The following is a 22756-nucleotide window of genomic DNA, read 5'->3' on the forward strand; positions in this document are numbered from 1 at the left end:
AGGCACTCAAATCCTGCCGTCATTGCTTTCACCACAACGTCAGAATTTTTAATCTGCAATTATAGTTTCATCTTTCAATTACACCATCGAGAGACAGTCGACGTCAATTAAACGTCTAATGACTTCTTGCACACACATCATTCATTCATGGAATATGACGTCACATCGAGGAGAGGGATTGAGCGTGACTTCAGTACCAAGCATTTCATTTAAAGGATTTGGGTACATTTTGTACGACAAAAAACACAATGTCCACAGATTTTATTTATACATTAAACCTAAAGACAAAGGACACTATTGGTAATTGTCAAAGACCAGTCTTCTCACTTGGTGTATCTCAACATATGCATAAAATAACAAGCCTGTGCAGATTTTAGCTCGATTGGTCGACAAAACACCCTTGTCACACGAAGTTGTGTGCTTTTAGATGCTTGCTTTCGAGACCTCAAATTCTAAATCTGAGGTCTCGAAATCAATTTTTTGGTAAATTACTTCTTTCTCGAAAACTATGTCACTTCACAGGGAACCGTTTCTCACAATGTTTTGTAGTATCGACCTCTCCCATTACTCGTCGCCAAGTAAGGTTTTATGCTAATAATTATTTTGAGTAATTATCAATAGTGTCCACTGCCTTTAAACGGTTTGAAGATAATGGTGGTATGGTGGTAGGAAGCTTCACGTAAAATATTACCTGCTGAAGGGCTGTAGTTTTTAAGAAATAGTCGAAGTCTCAAAGTCAGGGGAAAAAAATTCGTCTCGGGGGACTAAAATTAGTATGCACAACGTATTAACGCGACTCTCCAGAAAACATAGCTTTGTGATGATCATTTTGTTTCCCTCAAAAACGTGACGACTTTATGAAGCTGCCGTCAGAAACATGACCACTATATGAAGACGCTGAACTTTTAAAGGTAAATAATATTACATACATATTCGTTCATATTGAATAGGGATTCATGTCATGGCAAACAACTTGATCTATAAAGCATGTAAAGGTATCAAACCCTTTAAAGGCAGTGGACACTATTGGTAGTTACTCAAAATAACTTTTAGCGTAAAACCTTACTTGATTACGAGTAAGGGCGAGAGGTTGATGGTATAAAACATTGTGAGAAATAGCTCCCTCTGAAGTGCCATAGTTTTCGACTAAAGACGTAATTTTCCACGAATTTGATTTCGAGACCTCAAGTTTAGAACTTGACGTCTCGAAATCAAGCATCAGAAAGCACACAACTTCGTGTGACAAGGGTGTTTTGTTCTTTCATTATTATCTCACAACTCCGACGACCAATCAAGCTCAAACGTTCACGGGTTTGTTATTTTATGCATATGTTGAGATACACCAACTGTGAAGGCTAGTCTTTGACATTTTTACCAATAGTGTCCAGTGTCTTTAACAACAGTGTGGAGCAATACCTCTTATCAGGAGTTGGGTCAAATTGTGCATAGATTTGGAGTCACGATCTGATGGGATTGCGTCACGCGAAGCCGGGTAATTAAACCAAGCATGTTTGTTAATTAGTTCACAGACAATAAATTGAGGAGACATCAACTTCGAGAAGTGGAGTTGGTTATAAAGGGTTGTAATTAGGGATAGGAGATATCTTAGGTTGTGCTAAACACCAGCAAACTGGAAATGGTTGCACTATGAAGCACAAACATTTCGTTTGTATTTAGGTTATAGGGAACAAAGGCATCTTGCTTAAAGGCACTGGACACTATTGGTTATTACTCAAAATAAGTGTTAAAATAAAAACTTGGTAACGAGCAATACAGACAGATTGATAGTATAAAACATAGTGAGAAACGGCTCCCTCTGAGGTGACGTAGTTTTCGAGAAAGAAGTAATTTCTCACTAAAATAATTGAATTGAATACGAGACCTCAGCTGAGGTCCCGAAATCAAGCATCTGAAAGCGCACAACTTCGTGTGACAAGGGTGTTTTATCTTCCATTGTTCTCTCGCAAGTTCGACGACCAACTCAGTTCACATTTTTCAAAGGTTTGTTATTTTGTGCATAATTATGTTGAGATACACCAAGTGAGAAGGTGTTTATATAGTGTCTTTAAGGACTTGTTTTTTCTTTGATCACAGTGATATATAATGTCCCTGCTTATGACCTCATACATAGGTAAACAAGGGACATACAAATAACAAGACAGGTGCCTTCCAGGTGCTGGGCCTGAAGCATAGACTTAAAAATCTAATCAAAAGTGTTTTGTTTTTGTTTTTCCAATCCCTTATGTTACCATTAAATTCGTTTGTTTTTCTCCTTCACGTAAGCTCCTATTATAATCCTTGCTCCAAAACATAACAAACAAAATTGACATCCAGGGAGTCTAAACAACAACTTACTCACAACATGTCAAAATTGTCCAACTGAGCGCGTCGTGACTTTTCAATGTATACGTTCATAATGGCCAGCTCATCGAGGCAGCTGAGTTTCTTATGTCATCATGACGTCACACACCGAGGTTAAGTTGTGTTTTGCGTTGGATGATAAAGTTTGCACAGCCAGATGCTGTTTTGGCTTTTGTACACGACGCACGAAGGTGCTCATGAAAATTATTTATTATTTATAAACTATTTATTTTGACGGGGAGGAATGTATATAAAGGCACTGGACACTATTATGATTGGTAATTACTCAAAATAATTTTTAGAATAACAACTTATGGGGAGAGGTTGAAAGTACAAAACATTGAGAGAAACGGCTCCCTCTGAATGAACGTAGTTCTTTGAGAAAGAGGTAAATTCTCACTCAAATAATAAAATACTTCAGGCCAAAAAGCCTTTTATTATGCATCTGAAAGATCACAGTTTTGTGCAACACTGGTGTTTTCCCCCCATTATCCTCTTGCAACTTCGATGACCAATGAGTAAAAAAAAATCACAGATTCTTCTCTCGAGATTTTGACAGGAAAAAGACAAACAAAACTGACTTTATTTTCCAAAACAGTGCCACATAAACTGAATAGTCCAGTACAACAATTTGTTTAAGTTGATGATTTTTCTTTTTTTGCTCTCACTTTACTTTTACTTTTGGCATTGTATCTCATTAAAAGCACTCTTGCCAACGGGGTTTTATTATACATAAAAAGCTAAAAGCAGTGTTTCTATCTACCTCTGCAAGGATGTATAATTCAAAATTGTGATCATTCTTTCTCGTCCCCAAAATACTAAAATAGCTCTGCATTGACAGATTGTCAGAAATACCGGCGTGGAATGTAAATATTTAGCTTTAGATTTCCAGTTTGGGGAGAGAGGATACTTTGTAAGTGTCGTGGGAAAAATTATGTCGTTTATGGCTCCGCAATAAAAGATGGCGCGCATGCAGCCTCCCAATTTAGCCGACAAAAAAAGTGGCGCCCCAAAGGGCGCGAAATGAGATGACATCCGGGTCATGATTGACGGTCATTTTGATGACCCTTGACCATTTGCTACAGAATGTAGGGCCTACATATTACGTGGAGATAATCTTCTGCAGATGATGGCATAAAACAAGATTGATGAACAAAAAGAGGCCAGATTTCAAAAACAGTCATCCACAATTATTGTCAAGGTAGCAAAAGTGGTGTGGTGAAATTGAATGGAAATACCGCATACAATGTTGTAATATGTAGGATGTTATCTTTGTTGGGACGTCGGTGGACCAACCCCTGACCTATAATCCCCGGTCACCTCTTCCTGTTCATGAAAAATTTGACCAATCAAATTCGGCTATACGGCTACGGCTAGATTTCTGCGTCATCGTGCGTTGAGGTATAGGACATCCTTAGCCACACCCTTGGCAATAGTGGTAGCCGTAGCTGTAGCCACAAAATTCGGACACTTTAGCTTCGTAGCGAAATCTATTGCAAAGAATTATTGTCGTTCTTTGCCTTGAACTAAAACAGGGCTTGATTGCAACAATCTTCTTGCGTTGGTTTCAAAAGATCATTAGCCACGGAGCCTCATCGTGTTTGTACCACATGTTATGATGTTTGTGCACATTGTGCCGACTGCCAAGGCTCATGAATTACGCCAGAGATATGCCTTCCAAAATCACCTTTGACCTCCCATTTATTGCACATGGCCTTCATGGTCCAGGAGATTCGCAGTTAAATCTGACGTGCATGTGCATCCTATACATGTCTTAACCCTTGCGGATAAAGACATGGGACAAGTCTAACCGTCGTCGAGCAGAGCGAAGATGTTATCCGCCGCGACAACATCACAAGAGGGCGTCAACATTGTACTTGGTTCGTGGATTTTGTGTAAGCCTACGTTTCTTCTTATTTGTACGATGGTAGGTTGCGCCAAATAAACTCACTGCGAATTGAAATTGTCGAACCGGGTTTAAATTTCAGTGTGACAATGCATTTAAAGAATGAAGCTATTGAACAAAATAATCGCTTAATAACAACAAAAAAAGTTAGGCCTATGAACAATTTGAAAGAGAGCAGAGTTGCGCGGTGAAAGCGTACTGGGACCATACCCCGAGGTCCGAGCCATGGCAACCCCGCTCTGCTAATTTCAATATGTATTGGATTTTGCAAACAAAAAGACATACCTTAACAAGTTCATCAGTTCATCCTTGCACAGGTTACTGTTGCCCAAAACCTCGCCCTGTTAAATTATAATTTGTAAGGTTTTTAATAATTATTTCAAAGAGAAATCGAGCAATTGTTACTTATTAACGACACTGGTAATTGTCAAAGGCCAGTCGTCCCACTTGGTGTATCTCAACATATTATGCATAAAATAACGAAAAAATATGTTAAATTTGAGCTCAATTGGTCGTCGAAGTTGCGAGATAATAATGAAACAAAAAACACCCTTAACCTTTATCACACGAAGTTGTGTGCTTTTAGATGCTTGATTTCCAGACCTCAAATTCTATTCTGAGGTCTCGAAATCAAATCCGTGGAAAATTACTTCTTTCTCAAAAATTACTTCACTTCAGCGGGAGCCGTTTCTCACAATGTTTTATACTCTCAACCTCTCCCCATTATTCGTTACCAAGTAAGGTTTTATGCTAATAATTATTTTGGGTAATTACCAATAGTGTCCCTTGCCTTTAATGACAAAGTCTAAGCAACATGAGTGACACAGTAGTGTAAAAAGTGAAAAAAAGAAAAAAAAAGGGAAAAAAAGGCTTTCAACCCGGAAGAGAAGTTGACATCGCGAACCCAATGGGCAACCCAAGTCACGATGTAATTAAATAAAAGCCCGGGTTGTAAGTGTGCCATAACTCTTCATTGTACAATACATTATCGTAAATTTAGGCGAGCTAAATTATTGCTGCCTTATTTAATGCGGTTGTAGTTGTGGCGGTGTGATTTATATAGGATTACGAATACTAAATTTGAAACCTTTATATTCAACAATAAGCACACTTTATGTCAATTTGTAGAGGGAAGCGTCGTGAATCTTCCAGCAATATTATAAGTAAGGATGAAACCCTAACATTTATAGTCGAAAATGTCACTTTGGGTGAAACATTTCCCAGGATGGTATAAAGTCACATTCGAAAAATTGTATGTATCTGAAAATCTACACACACAAAACAACACCCTAAAACACACACAAACAAAACCCGCAACAGCTGAATTCGGTTTTGTTTTACAACCAACGTTGATGACAATGTGTTTGCTGAAAATAGTGTGCACGGTTAAATTGAATAAAATACAATGTTGGTAATTGTCAAAGACCAGTCATCTCACTTGGTGTATCTCAACATAATATGCATAAAATAACAAACCTGTGAAGATTTGAGCTCGATTGATCGTCAAAGTTGCGAGATAATAATGAAAGAAAAAACACCTTGTCACACGAAGTTGGTGTGCTTTCAGATGCTTGATTTCGAGACCTCAAATTCTAAATCTGAGGTCTCGAAATCAAATTCGTGAAAAATTACTTCTTTCTCGAAAACTATGGCACTTCAGAGGGAGCCGTTTCCCACAATGTTTTATACCATCAACCTCTCCCCATTACTCTTCACCAAGTAAGGTTTTATGCTAATAATTATTTTGAGTAATTACCAAGAGTGTCCACTGCCTTTAAGAGAATAATTCCACGTGGCTGTGTTTCTCACTTTGAAGTATAGGCCTAGTTTACAGAACTCCGGTCGGAGCAACTCCCAGACTCCCAAGCGAGCGTTTGTGTTACAGGGCGTTCTTGTCTTTTAAACATAATTGCACCCGTCAACCCGTACAAATAGAGTGATGGAGATGCCCCAAAACGCACTGCTGAAGTGCAAAATAAAGGCCATGTTCACGAGGCAATTTACTGGCAACCGGCTCCAGGCAAACTCCAAGAAGAAAGGCCATTTATATTTGAGTGTTGAAACAGTTTTCTTGTGCATATTACTCATGACTGTGCTACCTATCCTGTAGCATGCACTGCATTTTGTTGCCTCCGAGCTCCAAGTTGTCTGTAAAAATTGCCTCGTGTGACAAGGTCCTAATTCTGTTTTCCCCAAACATGGACGACAAACATAGTCTGGCCATCTGGTACCCTATATAGTTATCATTACAGAGAATACAGGATACCAAACCAAGATGGCCGCGGTAAGGAATTCCTGCTAATAAATAAGACAAGATGAATGTCGAGTTTGTTTCTATTGTGCAATAACATGTGACATTGTATGAAAACAAAATATCCAAGTCAATAAAAATGAGAGAAAGATGTAATTTGACATTCCGCTGACAAGCAGATACGCTAAAATAACTACGCTGACAACATTCTCAGACTGCTGTTTATATGGGTAACTGTCATTCCAGATTTCGGTGCCACTTAATAAGGTGACAGCACCTACTACCATCAACGGAATCTCAATTGGGTTCGGAAACAGTCGATTGTGTTATAAGATTAAGCGATTTAATATCAATCCACCGTTCCTATAATGATGCTGTCCATTCGAGTATTCGCGCCGATACGAAACTCATAGCCTGGTTTGATCCTCCAAAGAGCTATGGACTGACTACTAAATGCAAAGTAAGTGTGGGTTTTCAGGCTAGGGGAAACGTACGTCAAAGCAAGCTTATTGGATGTTTACCTCTTGAGGGAGGTTTGAGCACGTGAGTGGGATTCTAATCTGTACTACGCGCCATTGGATGGTCATTCTTTGCATCTGAGCAGGGAAACATATTTATCTTCTGGTTAATGAGGAATATTACAACTGTTTGTGCTCTGGATGTCGAACGGGACTGTTCAGCTGGTGAAATATCGGACATTATAGTCGAGGCATCTCGCATCACAACTAGCCCACTGTGATACAACTTCATGGGCAGCGTGCCCAGACTGTTCTCAGTACACACAAATCGAATGTTATGGATACATCTGCTAGTTCCATCGCACGACAGTGGACTGTGTTATTGATCCAGCTCCAGGCATTAACAATCTCGGTTTTTAGCCTTGCTGAGTATTGTTGTCCGTTCAATGTATAATCAGGCAATGTATACATCAATTGAATGACAATTATATGGTAATTTTCTTCACCCAGTAACGAAATTTCAAAACGACCACCTATGGATGTTTACACCTTTAACTTTCAGTTGAAAAAAGCTACACTCAAAATTGAACGTGACTCTTTAGCCACAGTACAGCTAGAGCAACATTCCTATAGGCATAACAACACCTGTCTTCGAAACGTTCGCAGACGCCCACCATGACGGATTTAAACACAACAACTAGTGTAACGGTGGTCGTCCCGGCACTGTCTTACTTGGAGCGGCAGATCTTCGCAACTCTCCTCGGTGCCATAGCCGTGACCGGCCTCATCGGTAACGGCGTAGTCATCCTCGCCGTGTTTATGTCCAGGAAACTCCGTCGCTGCGTCACCAATGCCTTCGTGGCGAGTCTAAGCATGGCCGACCTGGCCGCCTGTCTGAGCATGCCTTGGACTATGGTGAGCTTCCTACACCCCGGTACCGTCTGGCCACTACCCGACGCCTTATGCATGATGGGTGGCTTCGGTCTCATCATGTCCGTCGGTTGTAGCATCATCACCCTGGCGATGATCGCTCTGAACCGTCTGCTCTTAGTGACGCTCCCCAGACTCACCTACAAGAGAATCTACACCCCAATCAAGACTGCCCTCATGCTCCTACTCAGCTGGCTAGTGCCGGTGTCCATCGCCTCGGTGCCCCTCTTTACCGACTTGGGGCAGCTTGGCTACAGCGCTCGTACCACAAGCTGCACCCGGAACTCCTCCCATCCAAAGGCTGGTGCATTGAATATCTTCATTGCTATGACACTCTATCCAGTGCCATGTCTCATCATTATTGTCTGCTACACAAGGCTGTATTTATTCACTAGGAAGCACTCTAATATTATCATACACGACCACAACACACCAGAAAGGTCACGAGGAGTAAGACGCCACCATCTAGGGGCTTGGAGGGTACACATCTCCAAACGCCACATCCGTGTCACCAAGAACATGCTGTACGTGGTGTTGGTCTTCGGTACCCTCGTCACGCCGTACGGGGTGACCCTACTCTTCTCAGACAACACCCGAGCCCTGCCGTACACAGCGGTCCTTCTCAGCTTTAACAGTTGCGTGAATCCCTTCATATACGCCACGAAACACCCCGATTTCAAGACGGTCATCGTGTGCATCTTATCATGTCGCTGGGGAAATATTCCAGGTGGTATAAGAATGTTTCGATCTGCAGTTCATCCTCTGAACATTTAGGATTCGGGATATTGGATATTATGGTTTTGCCCATACAGCACTTCGCGCTTGTTCAAATTTCCATTGGTAAAAATTTATCAGAAAACTGCTGCAGTTTTTCGGATCTGCCTATATTATGCTAGCTGCAATTAACCTCGTTCCCAGTCATGTATGGCTATGCCACCCCCCCCCCCCCCCCACCTACACAATGCCTTGCTCGAGAGGTACCGATACCGTGCGCTGCCCACAGTGAGGCTGGGCTATAGCCGCCATCTTTGCAATAAACCGATAACGAGACGCACATATTTGAAGCGCAGCCCACGGATTTGGCCAATGAACGTCCTCCTTGTTGACCTCTGAGCGACGATGTGCATAAAAAGGTTGATTTGAACCAGTCCTCTATTCGATGGAAATGGTTTTCACGGGTCAGAATGTACCGCCGAATTTGTTATTCAACCAGTGCGTCTTCATTTTGTATCCCTTTGAGGGTCTCTTTAGAAAAAGGTGAAGACTTTCCATGACTCATTTTATTGGGTCAGTTCAGTGAGAAACAAAAACGGTTGGTTAACGAAACGGTCCAGAATGTGCGTTTTGAATGACTACCAGTAATTCAATTTAGTTTAAAAAGATATATCACAAGTGACTTGCAACCAGTATTCCCATCTTGCTTATGGGAAGAATACATTACTGGCACTGCATATGTATTGGTTCTGTATGGGTTAACAATTAATTTAATGTTCCATGTTGCTGCCGCATTGCGCAAAAAGTAAACGTATTTTTTGTTGAAAAAGGGGAAGTCGGGTGATGGAGGGCCTCATTGGGTACTGGTTCGGCATATTTTGTTTATGAAATGCATAATTATAATAAATAAACACATATAAAGATAAGGACAACTTTCAGAATATGGTTTTGTAATATAAGCAGTTAACCGTTTTCCATGTTCAATAATGAACATGCAGAAGCATTTGTAAAAAGTGTTTTAACGTTTCATTTCTTATGGAGAAATCTTGATACTTTTCATTGATTTGTAAACAACAAATTCAAGGCATTTCTGTCACCTCGTACCCTTTTTTAAAATGTTGACAATCTGATAAAAACGATAACATACAAAAAGTAATTGACAAGCTTCTTTTTTAATGCGTATAGATGTATATAAAACACAATCAAACTGACGTTGACTTCGTTAGAAAACAAACATAGTTTACTATTTTAACTATTAACATTGGTATATACATATTCATCATTATCACAAGAGTGAAAACAATAATCTCACACCAGAGGTATAATGCCCGTCAAAGTGCTTTACAACTCCTGTGGAGTATGTAGCACCGGTAGCAGTGGGAACACAGGTTGCTACATGCACCCATTTCAATACTCCTGTGTGGAGAGAAGCAATTAAAGTGTCTTGCTCAACGACACGAGTGTCACGACTGAGCTTTGAGCTTTACACTCCACTGACTCTGCCAAGATGTGCTAGATCGCTCGGCCACGACACTTCATCATTGGGCAAAATAGGTTTAAAAACAATATTTCAACAAAACGATATTAATTAAGGTACGTGTACTAATTTTCTGCAGTTGGGCCTACGTTTTAACATAAATATTTAGGCCTACCTCACTTTATACCAATATTATACATAAAATAAAACTTGTGTACAATATATGAGTAATTATAATAGCCGTTTCCACCATACAATTTATAAAATCAATCTTGAAAATACTACCCATAAATACTTCGCAATTATAGTGCATCATCTTAAGAGCTACTCTGCAGTAGGATACTTGCCACAATTTATAAATAAACCATAACACCTAAATTAAGTACACTTCAAACGAAATTCTAAATGAGTACCTTGTCATTGGAATGAAAAATCAAAATATCAGGGGGGCAACCTTTGACATGCACAAAACATGTGACAATTATTGTCAATCATTGTATTTGTTTATTTTTGCATGCAGTGCTCTGGGCCCAATTCCTCAAAGCTGTTTTTAGCAGAAAATACTGATTGGGCAAATTTCTTTGCTGAACAAAAACTGAGTGGGGCATCAGTCACAATATAAACTTCATGTAATCTTGGCTGATAACCTGTTTCTGTTAAGTAGTACTTTTCTGTGCTTAGCGAGTTTTTTTTGTGCACACAGGCTTTATGAAATTGGGCCCTGATGATCAAAAAGAGGCTTCGGTTAGATTTTAGTCTGACTCCCTAAGTCCATTTTTTGTCCTTGATCTTTATGGTTTGGCAAAGCTGATTACAGTTGGTGACAAAGTTTAATTTCAACTGGAGGTCATAGGTCATTTGCAGAAGTATGTTTTATCCATCCTCTTCATCACCTTCCGCTGTATTGTTGGTTGGGACAAGATGGGAGGGACTAGACCCATCGAGACAAGAAACACGGGACTTGACGAAGCACGCAGCCCCATTCGAAGGTCCCTCCGTTGTGGACAGTGGACCGGTATAAGTTGCCCAACACCAGAGGCGTGGCTCATTGCAGGTTGCCTGATGACGTCCTGGGAGGGAGGAAACGATTGCCGTGTTGTTGGGTTCTCTCGCCTGATGCTGGGACCCCGGTAATGATTGGTCGAAAGAGGTCGCTGTCTGGCCTGTCCTCCTACGTCTTGTTCAATATGAGGTTTCAGATGGGATGCCCATTTGGTGAAGAGAAGCGATTCAGTCCTGTCGCAAAAAAAAATTGCATAGGGGTATGACGTCACTAAAAAAGAACCATATTCTGTTTAAAAAAAACCTCAAAACTTGTTGTGGCATGGAATGGCTTTTCACATTACACTATTTTTTAAAGAAAGGAAACGAGTAAATGAGATGGGCCCATCTATACATTTAGTAGCTTAAAGGGAAATCCGAACTGGCAGAAATATTAACGTCATTTTTTTGACGGAGATGTTTTGTTGAGCAAAAATTTCCAGCTCATACCTCACTACTCGGCACAAAACCTTAGTTGAAATCTGAGGTGAAAGCAGACATATTGACGTCGTTCATGTTTCCTTTCTTAAAGTTTCGAAGCCAAGACGCATTCACCTGTTTCTCAGCTTCATCTTCCGGTAGATTTCTTCCTCAGGTTGGATGAGATAAAGAGGGAAAAGAGAGTCGAATTCCTTGGCCATCCTCCTACTGGTCGTATCCCCACACGCCTGCACATCTGATGCACCCCGAGTAGGTCTAGACCGATGGTTGAACTTTCTTAAACTTCCGCTTTCTTTCTCCATGATGGTTATTTGACCTTGACGGTTGGATTTTACAAAGAGAAGATTGACAAGATCTTGTTGTTATTATTGATACCATAGGAAGCAATTGCTTGGGCAAGAAGTGCCCCTGCAAACTTGTGCAACTCTTGAGCCCCCTAAAATGTTCAACTGCGTAGTTTCAACACTGTGTGACATCGTCAGTAATGCATAATTGTTAATAGTAATACAAAACCTCCTTCAAAAATATGAAATTACCAGTCACTTTAAAGATAAAAGGGGGTCTACTAAATGACCATTGGCGTTATCCACCCCCCCCCCCCCCCCACTAAACCGGTAGGCCTAAGATACGATTTGTTAGTGAGGTATAATTTTAGTCACGCTGGAGATTTCATGATATTTAGTAATAAAGAATGTTCTTCGTACCTTCTTGGTTCAGCAGTTTCCCGTCCAAGTTGCGTATTTCAAGAAAAACGTTCAAACCGAAAGTGAACCACCAACCGCTGAGTTTTCTGTTGATATCCGCAATTTGAAAGCGCGCCAAAGGGAGTGAAAATCCGCGCGTACACAAACAGCACAAGGAACGCGTTTTGCGCTGGCGTAAAGCTCGACCACAGCGACTACAACTGGGTGTCGGCCCAGTATTTCATGAAGACTTTGTAAGCAAAACATGTAGATATAACATGGCCCAATGCTGGCTGCGGGCCAGTACCGTTTTGCTCATTGGCCCTATATTGGCCCAATGCTGGCCCGATGTTGGCCCAATATTGGCTTAATGTTGGCCCCGGTATTGACCCAATGTTAATGTTAATGTCATTTTTGTTACGATTACCAGAGCAGGGTTTCAACTAGCCAGCTTGTGGTGGCGGGGGGGGGGGGGTATTTTTTGTAATTGTTAAGACATAAAGTAAGAGTAATAAAATCTAATAACAGAGATCGGTTACATTAATTAATTTATTTTATCTTGATGGTCAGTGACACACATTTTATTTAGTTATCAATGAATATTTTATTACAATTTATACACAAGTTTAGGAAATTTTATATTTACAATTTAATGGAAGCATTGCGATACATGTATTAAGGCGTTGATATTAAGGCGTTGTCATCGCTAATAATTATTTCACTGGGCAGTTCCAGGAGTTGACTTTGAGCGCTTTATGCACAAGCCAACCGTGCCACCCATATGGGCCTATGTGATAAAGCTCTCTAAGAACTCCGCATCACTAGAATGAACAAACCTTACAATAGACTTGTGTTTCTCTATGCAGTTAGATATGTTAAGGCATAACGACATAGTGTTGGCCGGGGGAAGTCTGGGTGTCTTTTGGACACCCTGTTGTAAATATATTGTAAATAAACAGTTTGGACACACAGTTCCAACATTTCCAGTTAACTTGGATACCATTATTTACCAAATCCTGGCTAAAACCCTGTGTTGAAGAGTGCCTAACTCTTTTCTTTCCAACCTCAATATAGTTCAATTTGTTTAAAATTCTAGACTTCATTTACAAAAAAACACAAACGACCTTGCCTTTGTCAAAAAGAGATTCCAGGCCAGAAAATAACTAATTGGGGGAGATTTAGATCAAATTATCCGGGCCAGGGGCCAATTTCATAGAGCTGCTTAAGCAAAAAAATTGCTTAAGCACGAAAATACCTCGCTTGTTTTTCACATGTTACTGGCAAAAATTTCATGCCACATACATTGCTTGTGACTGGTATTTAGCTGTTGTTTACTTAGCATAACAATTGAGTGGAGTCTTGGCCGGTAATCTGATTTTACTAAGCAAGGATTTTTTTGCTTAAGCAAAATTTTGTGCTTAAGCAGCTGTATGAAATTGGGCCCTGTATGCTACATATTTGAAAGGGGCAAGAGCACCAAGGCCCTTTTTCCTTGGCAAAGAGCACCCAATCAGGGAATTGTACATTTCTACTGGAGCATTACAAGGGCACCCAGGGCACTGAACAGGGGCATGGAGGCAATTGCCTTTGATGCCTCCGTGATGTATCAGGGCTGATAATCTACATGTTTTACATTAAATAAAAATAAAATAACATATTGCACAGGTGTTTTCTGATTGGTGGGTTAATCACTTGGCGACAACATCTCTTGAACTCTCTCGACCTCTTTCTGACCTCGCTGCGGCTAGCTCCTCAGCCTCTGCCTGAGCTTGGAATTGGGATACCCTGTCTAGGAACTGTAAAAGGTAAAATGATAAATAAATAATTGTAATTATATCTGATTTATTTATTTATTACTATCACATTAGAAATTGAAACAGGTGGCCTAAAGGCTACAATCGCTTCAATGTACAATGTAAAGAGATACAAAATAATTTATAAACAATGATATTAGAAAGTTTAGATTACAAAAATACAAGAGCAAAGTAGCTTAAGCAATACCCAGCAAACTGAAAAGACTTGACAATCACTCGGTTGGGATTCGAACCCATGACCTTTGAACTGCTAGATCATTGCGGTGCCAAATGATAACACATAGGACTCGAACTGCCTCTAGCCATCGGGCTAGTAAAGTGGTTTAGTGGTAACTCAACTGTGCTCTAGCAACAGAAAGGTCGTGGGTTCGAATCCCATCCACTTGGTTTTGCCTATGGATTTTTTTTACAGGGCACCGATTACTTTGTTGCATACAGTACATAATTCACATCCATTTAAGGGTAAAACAAATTATATTTTTTATCTCCAATGCGAAACTATCTATAAAGGATGTGACCTATGTTTACATTCACACTGCTCTCTGTTGGCAAAAGACTGTACACGTCATGTTTCGTTGGGCAAAAAGACACGTAGTCATGGTAGGATTGCGCTGACTTTCTAGCTGGCTGCCAAAACGCAAAGGTTTTGCCCGGCGGTATGCGCGCAAATCATGTTATGGTTTTCGAGTGACGTCAGAGGTCACATCATCTATAAACAGATGAAAAGTTATAATAACCTAGGTGCCCAAAACACAGCACTGATCCCTTACCTCTGGCCTGCGGGTTCCCTTCTTCTCAACAAACTCTTTGAATGATTTTGAGCCATGTAGAGGCGCTAACTGCTCATCCATACTTAGACTCTTCTTCTTGGACTCAGACATTTCTTTATCTTTAATCTCTTGTGGATCTTCTAAAGGCTGGGGGGAAAAGTATAAACCAAGACACACAAATGTTAAGAATGCGTAAGAAGCATGAGAGTTTTCTTAAAACCAAAGTCGACTTACTGCATTTATATCGAGGCATCTTTTCAATTAACCTCCACTTGTTACTGTTCCCTTGTTCCATTATTTTGCACGAGTGGTGCAATTCATTTTCACAATAAAATACATTATTCGCCACAGAAAACCCCTTCAGTGCACCAGAGCTGTGCTGCATTGCATGTACACGGCTCTAACTGTTTTGATAACAGCACCCTCTGCTGCCTGGTTGTTGAGCAATATTTTGGTTAGACTTGCCTAGGTGACATCCTTGTTCTGTTGTGGTTTGGACATAATAATAAAAATATTAATAACTAATAATAACAGCATTTATAAAGCGCCATATATCCAAATTAGGTTCTATTTTTCTAAACAAAAGCATTGGTACGCCAAATACAATATTTCTAAAAGTTCAACATCTTGTGTTAAGGAAATTTTGTTGCTAAGCGACATTTCAACAGGGAACCAGTCAGAAACATCATGCAGTAAATGGTATTTTGGCTGGTAACATGTTTGTACTGGGTGGATTGGGTTATGAGTTTACCTCGTCATTTCGCCGCCTGCTCCATGTTTTTGGAGGAAGGTACCAGGCACCGTAGTTCATCTTCACCCAGCTTGGCTGGTAATCACCATACTGAAACAATCAACAATAGTAAAGTGTATGAGTTAAAATCAATGGGTCGAACAAAGACAAATTTACTAGAATAGCATTTGAATCTGCAACCTCTGAATAAAGTTGTGTGTACTTTATAATTGGCTCTGATTATGTCAAAGGAATTTGATTGGGGGCTGAACAAAGAAAAGTTGACAAGAGCGGATTTGAACCAATGATCCGGATTAGCGTACCAACAATCTACCAACTGAGTGATCTGCACCTTGAACCCCCAGCAGGGTGGATACTAGCCCTGGCGGCCTTACACTTTCGTTTTGTACTACAGTGACGTCCTGGACATCAGGGTACATTTCTGGGGCGGAAATTTTTTACAGCTTCATAACTCAAATTTTACCTGCAAGAAAGCACCAATTTCAACAGATTCACATTCCATGGCAGCATATGTTTTTCTGTGGTGGGTTTTGACCGTCATATATTCTTTACAAATCCGTCATTTTCATGAAATAATGCAGCTCCCAACGTTAAGGAATTCCCATTTTTGTTCGTACTCTCACAGTCTGCCGTGTGTACGCAAGACGCACGACGCGCAAATTTTGAATTGTGTTGTTAACGCTGTGCAGTCAAGATACGGTGACCAAGAATTCATGCGTCTATCAAGCTTGCATCGTGCGTCTTGCACACGAATGTATACGCGTACGCACGACAACAGACAACACTGTGAGAAAACGACCGAAACGGGAATTTGTTAACAATGGAAGCTGCATTATTTCACGAAAATGACGGATTTGTGAGGAAAATATGAGGACCAAAACCCACCGCAGAAAAATGTATGCCGCCATGGAATGTGAATCTGTTGAAATTAGTGGCTTGTTGCAGGTAAGATTTAAGTTATGAAGCTGTGAAATTTTTCCGCCCCAGAAACGGGCCTCAATAGTTAGGACTCTGTTCCTGTGTACAGAGAAAGAGTCCTATATAGGGCTAGGTGGATACGTGCGCATTACAAGTCTTATTATTATTATTAAAAATTCTTTGTTCGAGGGTGCCAGTCAGAAGCCATACATCTGTTAACTACCGCGTAGCCAGGGATCACACCAAAGTTTACGATATGCAACCAGGGAAGCGGCAGCCAGGGGATAGCATAAGAGAATGCAATTTTTTTATTTCAGACATCAAATAAAAAATCACAAGAAAAACTGAATGGGTACATTTTCAAAATCAATTTGGGTTGAGCAAAGACAAATTTTACGAGAGCGGATCTGAAACAATGATCTCTAGCTTCCCTCGCGGTTTATTATTTTGTATCAGATGATTTTAGTAACAAGAGGATCAAAAACAGCCTGCAGTCTCAATAACATGTCTCACATTTAAACTTCTTAAACCACATCCCAAGTGTAACTCACCAGCTGTTTCTGAGTTTTCTCCACCTGCTCTAGCGTCTGCGTCGGCATCTCTTCTTGAGACACCGTCGCCGACATCCGCAACTCCTGCGGCACATTGGTGAGTTCCACTACGTGAATCGGAACTGAGAGCGCCGGCTTTGTCTCGTAACCGCTCGCGAATAAACTATGAATCGTGGACTCCTCCACGTTGTTGCTGTCACCGCCAAGGCCAGAGACCCAGCTGCAGAAATCTTTGGTGACATTCTTGATGTGTTCATCTTGAGATGGCGAGTCGCTTCTCCGACGGGTTTGCTTACGATCTTCTTTTTGTTGCTCTTCCTTACGGGGAAGCCATCGATAAGGATTCCGAACTTTGGATTCATTTGATGATCTGTTTAGAGAGAACAGAAAATAATAATAATAATTAGTTCTTTTGTACCGCATTTCACAATAACGTCTCAATGGGCTTTACATTATTAGTGCCTCATTTGTTGGGCCAATTCCTTTTTTCTCAGCTCCCTGGGGAGTATACAGCCCTGAGCTGTCGTAGATGGTGCTAGTGGCTTTTTTGTACACAATATAATTCTCTGCCCTCAGAGGTACCCATTAATACCCCTTGGTGAAGAGTTTGTACACCGCATTGTGGTGAGCATTTTGCGGGATTATTCAAGTGAATATTTTTGTGTTTATCCGAACCACAAAAATGTTAACATGAAACCAGATGGTCGGGCTAAGGCGCCTGTCAGGATCGCGCTGCGTTTATTTATTTTTACTGTTCTTTAGCCACCCCTGCAACACATTGGTTTAGCCTTCTCGCATGACGTATAGCCAGAAGCCAAACACGCACGTTTAAATTTCCCGCTGCTAGAAACCGCACCCTCCTGTATTTTCCCAGTGCTTTTTTTCATGTAACATAGGACACTTTTTCGTTGTCACAGTACATTAGGTAATACATCGGCCGTGGTTATTGTCTCCGTTTAGTTCTGTTATTGTTGTTGTTTAGTCTGTCGTTTGTTGGTGTTTGTTCTTTTGTTGATTTTGGAAGTTTAGGAGTGAGTGAGTTTGCTAGTGAAATTGAACGTTAGTTTTGGATCAGAACGATTTTGATCGGCGATCCGAAAGCATGATTTGGTGGTGATGAGCTAGAGTGTTAGAGACCGTACCAACTGCGTGAAGCTTCCTGAAGCTATAAGGATGTGAGAGTGAGAGTCTTACATTTGACCAGGGTCTAATTTCAGAAAGCTGTTTAGCAGAAAAAACGCTTAACAAATTTCGTTGCTAAGCAAAAATTGAGTCGGGCACCAGCCACAACAATGAAACTTAAAGGAACACGTTGCCTTGGACGGTCGAGTTGGTCTTTGAAAAAGCGTTTGTATTCATTTGTTATAAAATGCATGTGATTAGAAAGATATTTTAAAAGTAGAATATAATGATCCACACAAGTATCACTTGAAATTGTGTGGTTTTATCCGTTTACCGTTTACACGGTCGGCCATTTATGGGAGTCAAACATTTGACTCCCATAAATGGCCGAACGTGTTAGTCGACGAGGTAAAAGGAAAACCACGCAATTTCGAGGCATGTTTGTGTGAATCATTGTTTTCTTCTTTTACAACATCTTGCTACCCAAATGCATTTTATAACAATTGGTTACAAACGCTTTTCAAAGACCAACTCGACCGATCCAAGGCAACGTGTTCCTTTAAAGTAATTTTGGCTGGTAATCCGACTCTGCTAAGCAATACTATTTTGTGCTTAGCAAGTTTTTGTGCTTACAGTCTTCACGAAATCAGCCCCAGGTTCCTACTGAAACAATTCTTACCCATCGGATGAACCTGAGGCTGGTCTGTTCTTATCTTCCGATGGATCTGTCTCTTGATATGAGTTGGTGAATTGCTCCTCAAAATCATCCTCTCCAGCCTCGCTGTCAAGGTTCATCTCTGGATCTAAAATTTCCACAACATCCTCAAATATCTAGAATAAAAAGGTTAACAAACGTATCGTCAATAATGTGAAAGAAAGTATAATGTGAAAATGTGAAAGAAAGTACATGTAGTGCTTACCAACAGGTTACATACATTTCCTTAAAACATCTAAGTTCCCTTGGAAGTATACAGTCTGTGCTGTCAAGGATGTAGTACACCAAGCTAAATCAATCACATAAACCATCTCTGCGCCTTGAACACCCAGCAGGGTGGATATGTGCGCATTACAAGTCTTCATTATTATTATACAGTACCCATTAACACCTGCGTGAACACAAGCAATTGTACTTTTTTATCTGTTTTGCTCAAGTATACAACTGTCATGACTGTGTATCAATCTTAAGCAAAGTGTGATGTCACAATACAAATCACTGTGGCAAACAACCAGACCTAAAGTTCAGATCAATCGTAGTGCTGTTTGAAATTGTACCCTGGCCAATCTTTTTAGAAGCTAGGTAGTAAAAATAAGTAGGATTCCAGTCATAAGTAACATGGCATTTTGGCAGGTAACCTTATTCTGTTAAGCATAATTTTGTGGTTCTTAGCTACTCATTGTGCTAAAAGACACTGGACACTATTAGTAATTGTCAAAGACCTGTCTTCTCACTTGGTGTATCTCAACATAAGCACAAAATAACAAATCTGTGAAACTTGAACTCAGTTGGTCATCGAACTTGCGAGATAATAATGGGAAAAAAAACACCCTTGTCTCACGAAGTTGTATGCTTTCAGATGCTTGGTTTCGAGACCTCAAAATCTAATTCTGAGGTCTCAAAATCCAATTCAAATATGTAAGTGAAAAATTACTTGTTTCTCGAAAACTACGTCACGTCAGAGGAAGCCGTTTCTCACAATGTTGTAAACTATCAACAGCTCTTAATTGCTTGTTACCAAGTAAGTTTTTGTGCTAACAATTATTTTGAGTAATTACCAACAGTGTCCACTGCCTTTAACCAGCTCTATGAAATTGGGCCCTGGACTGAACATCTTGGAATAGGACTTACATCAGGTGGCATGCTTTCCTCAAGATGTGGATATAGAGCAAGAGGATGCTGCAGTAGACCATACTCCATCTCATTAATGTGGTCCCTTCGTTGCTGCTGTAAGGGTAGAGTACGAAGGTAGGCTACTTCCTCCTCCGTAAAGCGGTGACGGTTGACAGACCTCGGTTCAGGGTACTTCAACTTGGTGTCTCCCTTGATGTTTGGCTCGATTTGTGGCTTGCTGCCCTGAAAATGTTATAGAAGGGGAAATGTATTGTTATTGTGTGTCAGACTCAACCAGGGCCCAATTTCATAGAGCTGCTAAGCACCAAAATTTGCTCAGCATGAAATTTCTTCCTTCATAAAAACAGGATTATTGACTAAATTTCCATTTGTTGCATATTGATTTTTACTGGTATTCAGCTGTTGTGTGCTTATCCTGAAAATCACGTGGAAATCTGGCTGGTTATCCTGTTTTTATCAATTGGAAGAAATTTCATGCTTAGCAAATTTTTGTGCTTAGCAGCTCTATGAAATTGGGCCCAGGTCTGGAATAACACAAAGGCCAAGTAGTCCATGCCCTCCATTGCCCTTGTTGATGCCTTTTGAAAAGTGTACGATTTTAAGAATTTCCAATGGAATACCCTTTGCAAAACGAAAGTGGCCTTGCCTTTTTAAAGATGAAATACTCCTATGGGGACTCAACTCTTTCCTTCAATGATGTATGTTTATGTTAATCCTGTGCACTGGAAATAACTGTGGCAACCCTACATCGATGCAAAGTCACCCCTGCACAAGCCACACAACCCAGGAGAAGTGGTTGGTTGTTGTCTCAATGGGCAGTAGCCTAAGACAATTGATGATGATGACTGGAAATTGTCTACCAGCGCTTCAGGGTCAAAATATCATGGCTCTATTTCCATTAAGTGAAAGTTGGCACTTTATGTTAAAAGACAAAAAAGCTTCACTATGGCCCTTTTCACACTGTATCTCTTAACCCTGTGGAGTACAGCCTAGGGGCAGAGCAGGGGTGGCTATATATAAGGTTTATTGCGATTCAGAACTGCAATGCGTTGTGGGTAGGCAGAGGGGTCAAAATGACATGTTCGACGACCGCAATCAGCTGACCGCAATGTATATTGTGAAGCTGTTATGTGTAGGTTCAACAGTGCCCTCTCTTGATATTTTGTTATTTGCCATAAACCTTAAATTCTCAGGGTATGCCCATTTGTAGGGGCAGAGAGAGGGCAGACTGGGGGTAAAAGCGATCATAGTGTGAAAAGGCTAGTCGTTATTCCCCAGGAAATAGAGTAGTGTAAAAAGGGCATATAATATTTCTTACCCACCTTGACTACAATAGAGCCGTCTACCTCTGGAGGAAGCCCATCTCTAAAGTCATCGAGACCATGGAGGAGGAACGTCCATTGCCCACCTTGAAGAGTCTTAGAAACATCTCCTCGCTTCTTGCCTTTGATGAATTTAGTTTTTAATCTTTCCTTGTACCTAGAGACAATCGGAAGAACAATCAGTTAAATATAGTAAGTCAACATGGTCAAGTGGTAAGAGTGCAGGGGTCGATTTTATAAAGGGCCAGTCCTAACTTAGGACTAGTCCTAGGTAGGAGTTATTCAATTTCAAAACAAGTCCTAAGTTAGAACGAGGTAACCTGGTAACTTGTCCTAACTCGTGACTGATAGGACTAGTCTTAACTCTTTGTTTGTGAAATCCACCCCTGGACTTGCAATAACAAGGGTTGTGGGTCTGAACTTGTCTTTTTAAGTTTTTTAGCCAAGCTAAAACTGCTGATTTCACCACAGTTTTAGATTTAGAATTAGTCTATTATCATCGGATTAATAAAGAAAGGAAAATTTTCCGTATGGCGCCACAAAAAAAAAGAAGTCAAATTTCGTAATTATTAAAAAAATTGTTTAGGCCTACTATACTGAAATAATTCGTACTGAAACTGACTGTTTTTGCAAATATTCATTAAAAATAATTTGGGTTGGCGGGTTCGGGTTGAACAAAGACAAATTCACTAAATACGAGCAGGATTTGAACCAACGACCTCTAGGGAGCCTAGATAAACGCAACTGTTACGTACTACTAACTCTACCAACCATTGTAAACTGAGGCAGTCTCTCTGCTCTGGTTCTAAAATTCGTAAAATTGTGTAGAGAGGAGCCATTGTTGTTTTTGTCAGTTTCCCCAATGAAACTTTACCATCATGGCATTACCAGCCATCACACAAAATAAGCCTACTTTAAAATACACATGTATAATTACTTCATGACTTACCATGTCTGTTCTCTAATCTTCTTGTCGGTTAGCGTGTTGACAAGGGCCAAATCATACTTCCATTCCGCCATTTTTGGACGGTTGTTTCACTTTCAGTGTGGTCAAAATGGGAAGCGTGCAGAGTGCAGTGCACAAGTCATGCAAGTTGTTGTGTGTGCAGTGTGTACACACGTGCCGCACAACAGCTTTGGTTTTAGATTGTAACGCCGCTGCTTGAGAAAGTAAATCCCAAGGCACCGGCAAGGGACAGATATTCAAGGGACAGGTATTCAACCGTACTCGTCCAGGTTTTTTTAATGGATCAAAAATCAATCTTTGAAAAATTGTATCATAAACGTTTAGAATGTATGTTTTTAAACAATGTTATTGTAGTAGCGTATCCATACAACAGTGATTTGGTTTCCGTTACTAAGGTGAAGAAAGTAAACCTCGACTTTGCAACTCTTGA

At 40.4% G+C, this 22756-nt stretch overlaps 3 protein-coding genes across 3 annotated transcripts; 1 reads left to right on the top strand and 2 right to left on the bottom strand.

Annotated features, from left to right (window-relative positions):
- The first annotated feature begins 7651 nt into the window (after nt 1-7651).
- Nucleotides 7652-8703, top strand: LOC139936421 (5-hydroxytryptamine receptor 4-like). Its single transcript, XM_071931242.1, has one exon. The coding sequence runs from the start codon at nt 7652-7654 to the stop codon at nt 8678-8680; it is 1029 nt and encodes a 342-aa protein (XP_071787343.1). The 3' UTR covers nt 8681-8703.
- A 1070-nt stretch (nt 8704-9773) lies between these two features.
- On the bottom strand, nt 9774-12391 carry LOC139936165 (uncharacterized). The gene is made up of 3 exons (XM_071930921.1): nt 12284-12391; nt 11694-11895; nt 9774-11333 (listed from the first exon to the last, which is right to left on the bottom strand). The coding sequence occupies exons 2-3, from the start codon at nt 11879-11881 to the stop codon at nt 10952-10954; spliced, it is 570 nt and encodes a 189-aa protein (XP_071787022.1). The 5' UTR covers nt 11882-11895; nt 12284-12391; the 3' UTR covers nt 9774-10951.
- Nucleotides 12392-12808: 417 nt separating this feature from the next.
- Nucleotides 12809-22698, bottom strand: LOC139936569 (protein FAM47E-like). The gene is made up of 8 exons (XM_071931411.1): nt 22309-22698; nt 21360-21516; nt 20035-20259; nt 18868-19019; nt 17067-17436; nt 15598-15687; nt 14847-14993; nt 12809-14058 (listed from the first exon to the last, which is right to left on the bottom strand). Exons 1-8 carry the CDS (start codon nt 22377-22379, stop codon nt 13951-13953), a joined length of 1320 nt encoding a protein of 439 aa, XP_071787512.1. The 5' UTR covers nt 22380-22698; the 3' UTR covers nt 12809-13950.
- Between the last annotated feature and the right edge of the window lie 58 nt (nt 22699-22756).

The sequence above is a fragment of the Asterias amurensis genome, chromosome 4 (genome assembly GCF_032118995.1).
Source record: "Asterias amurensis chromosome 4, ASM3211899v1".
In the NCBI taxonomy this organism is placed as follows: domain Eukaryota; kingdom Metazoa; phylum Echinodermata; class Asteroidea; order Forcipulatida; family Asteriidae; genus Asterias; species Asterias amurensis.

Bases quoted from the DNA above. Each gene is read 5' to 3' on its own strand.
- LOC139936421 (XM_071931242.1), top strand. From the start codon at position 7,652: ATGACGGATTTAAACACAACAACTAGTGTAACGGTGGTCGTCCCGGCA.
- LOC139936165 (XM_071930921.1), bottom strand. From the start codon at position 11,881: ATGGAGAAAGAAAGCGGAAGTTTAAGAAAGTTCAACCATCGGTCTAGA. The intron at 11,334-11,693 runs GTGAATGCGTCT...TTTTTGCGACAG, and splicing joins AAGATGAAGCTGAGAAACAG to GACTGAATCGCTTCTCTTCA.
- LOC139936569 (XM_071931411.1), bottom strand. From the start codon at position 22,379: ATGGCGGAATGGAAGTATGATTTGGCCCTTGTCAACACGCTAACCGAC. The intron at 15,688-17,066 runs GTGAGTTACACT...TGATTGTTTCAG, and splicing joins AGAAAACTCAGAAACAGCTG to TATGGTGATTACCAGCCAAG. The intron at 14,059-14,846 runs GTAAGGGATCAG...TACCTTTTACAG, and splicing joins AGGGAACCCGCAGGCCAGAG to TTCCTAGACAGGGTATCCCA.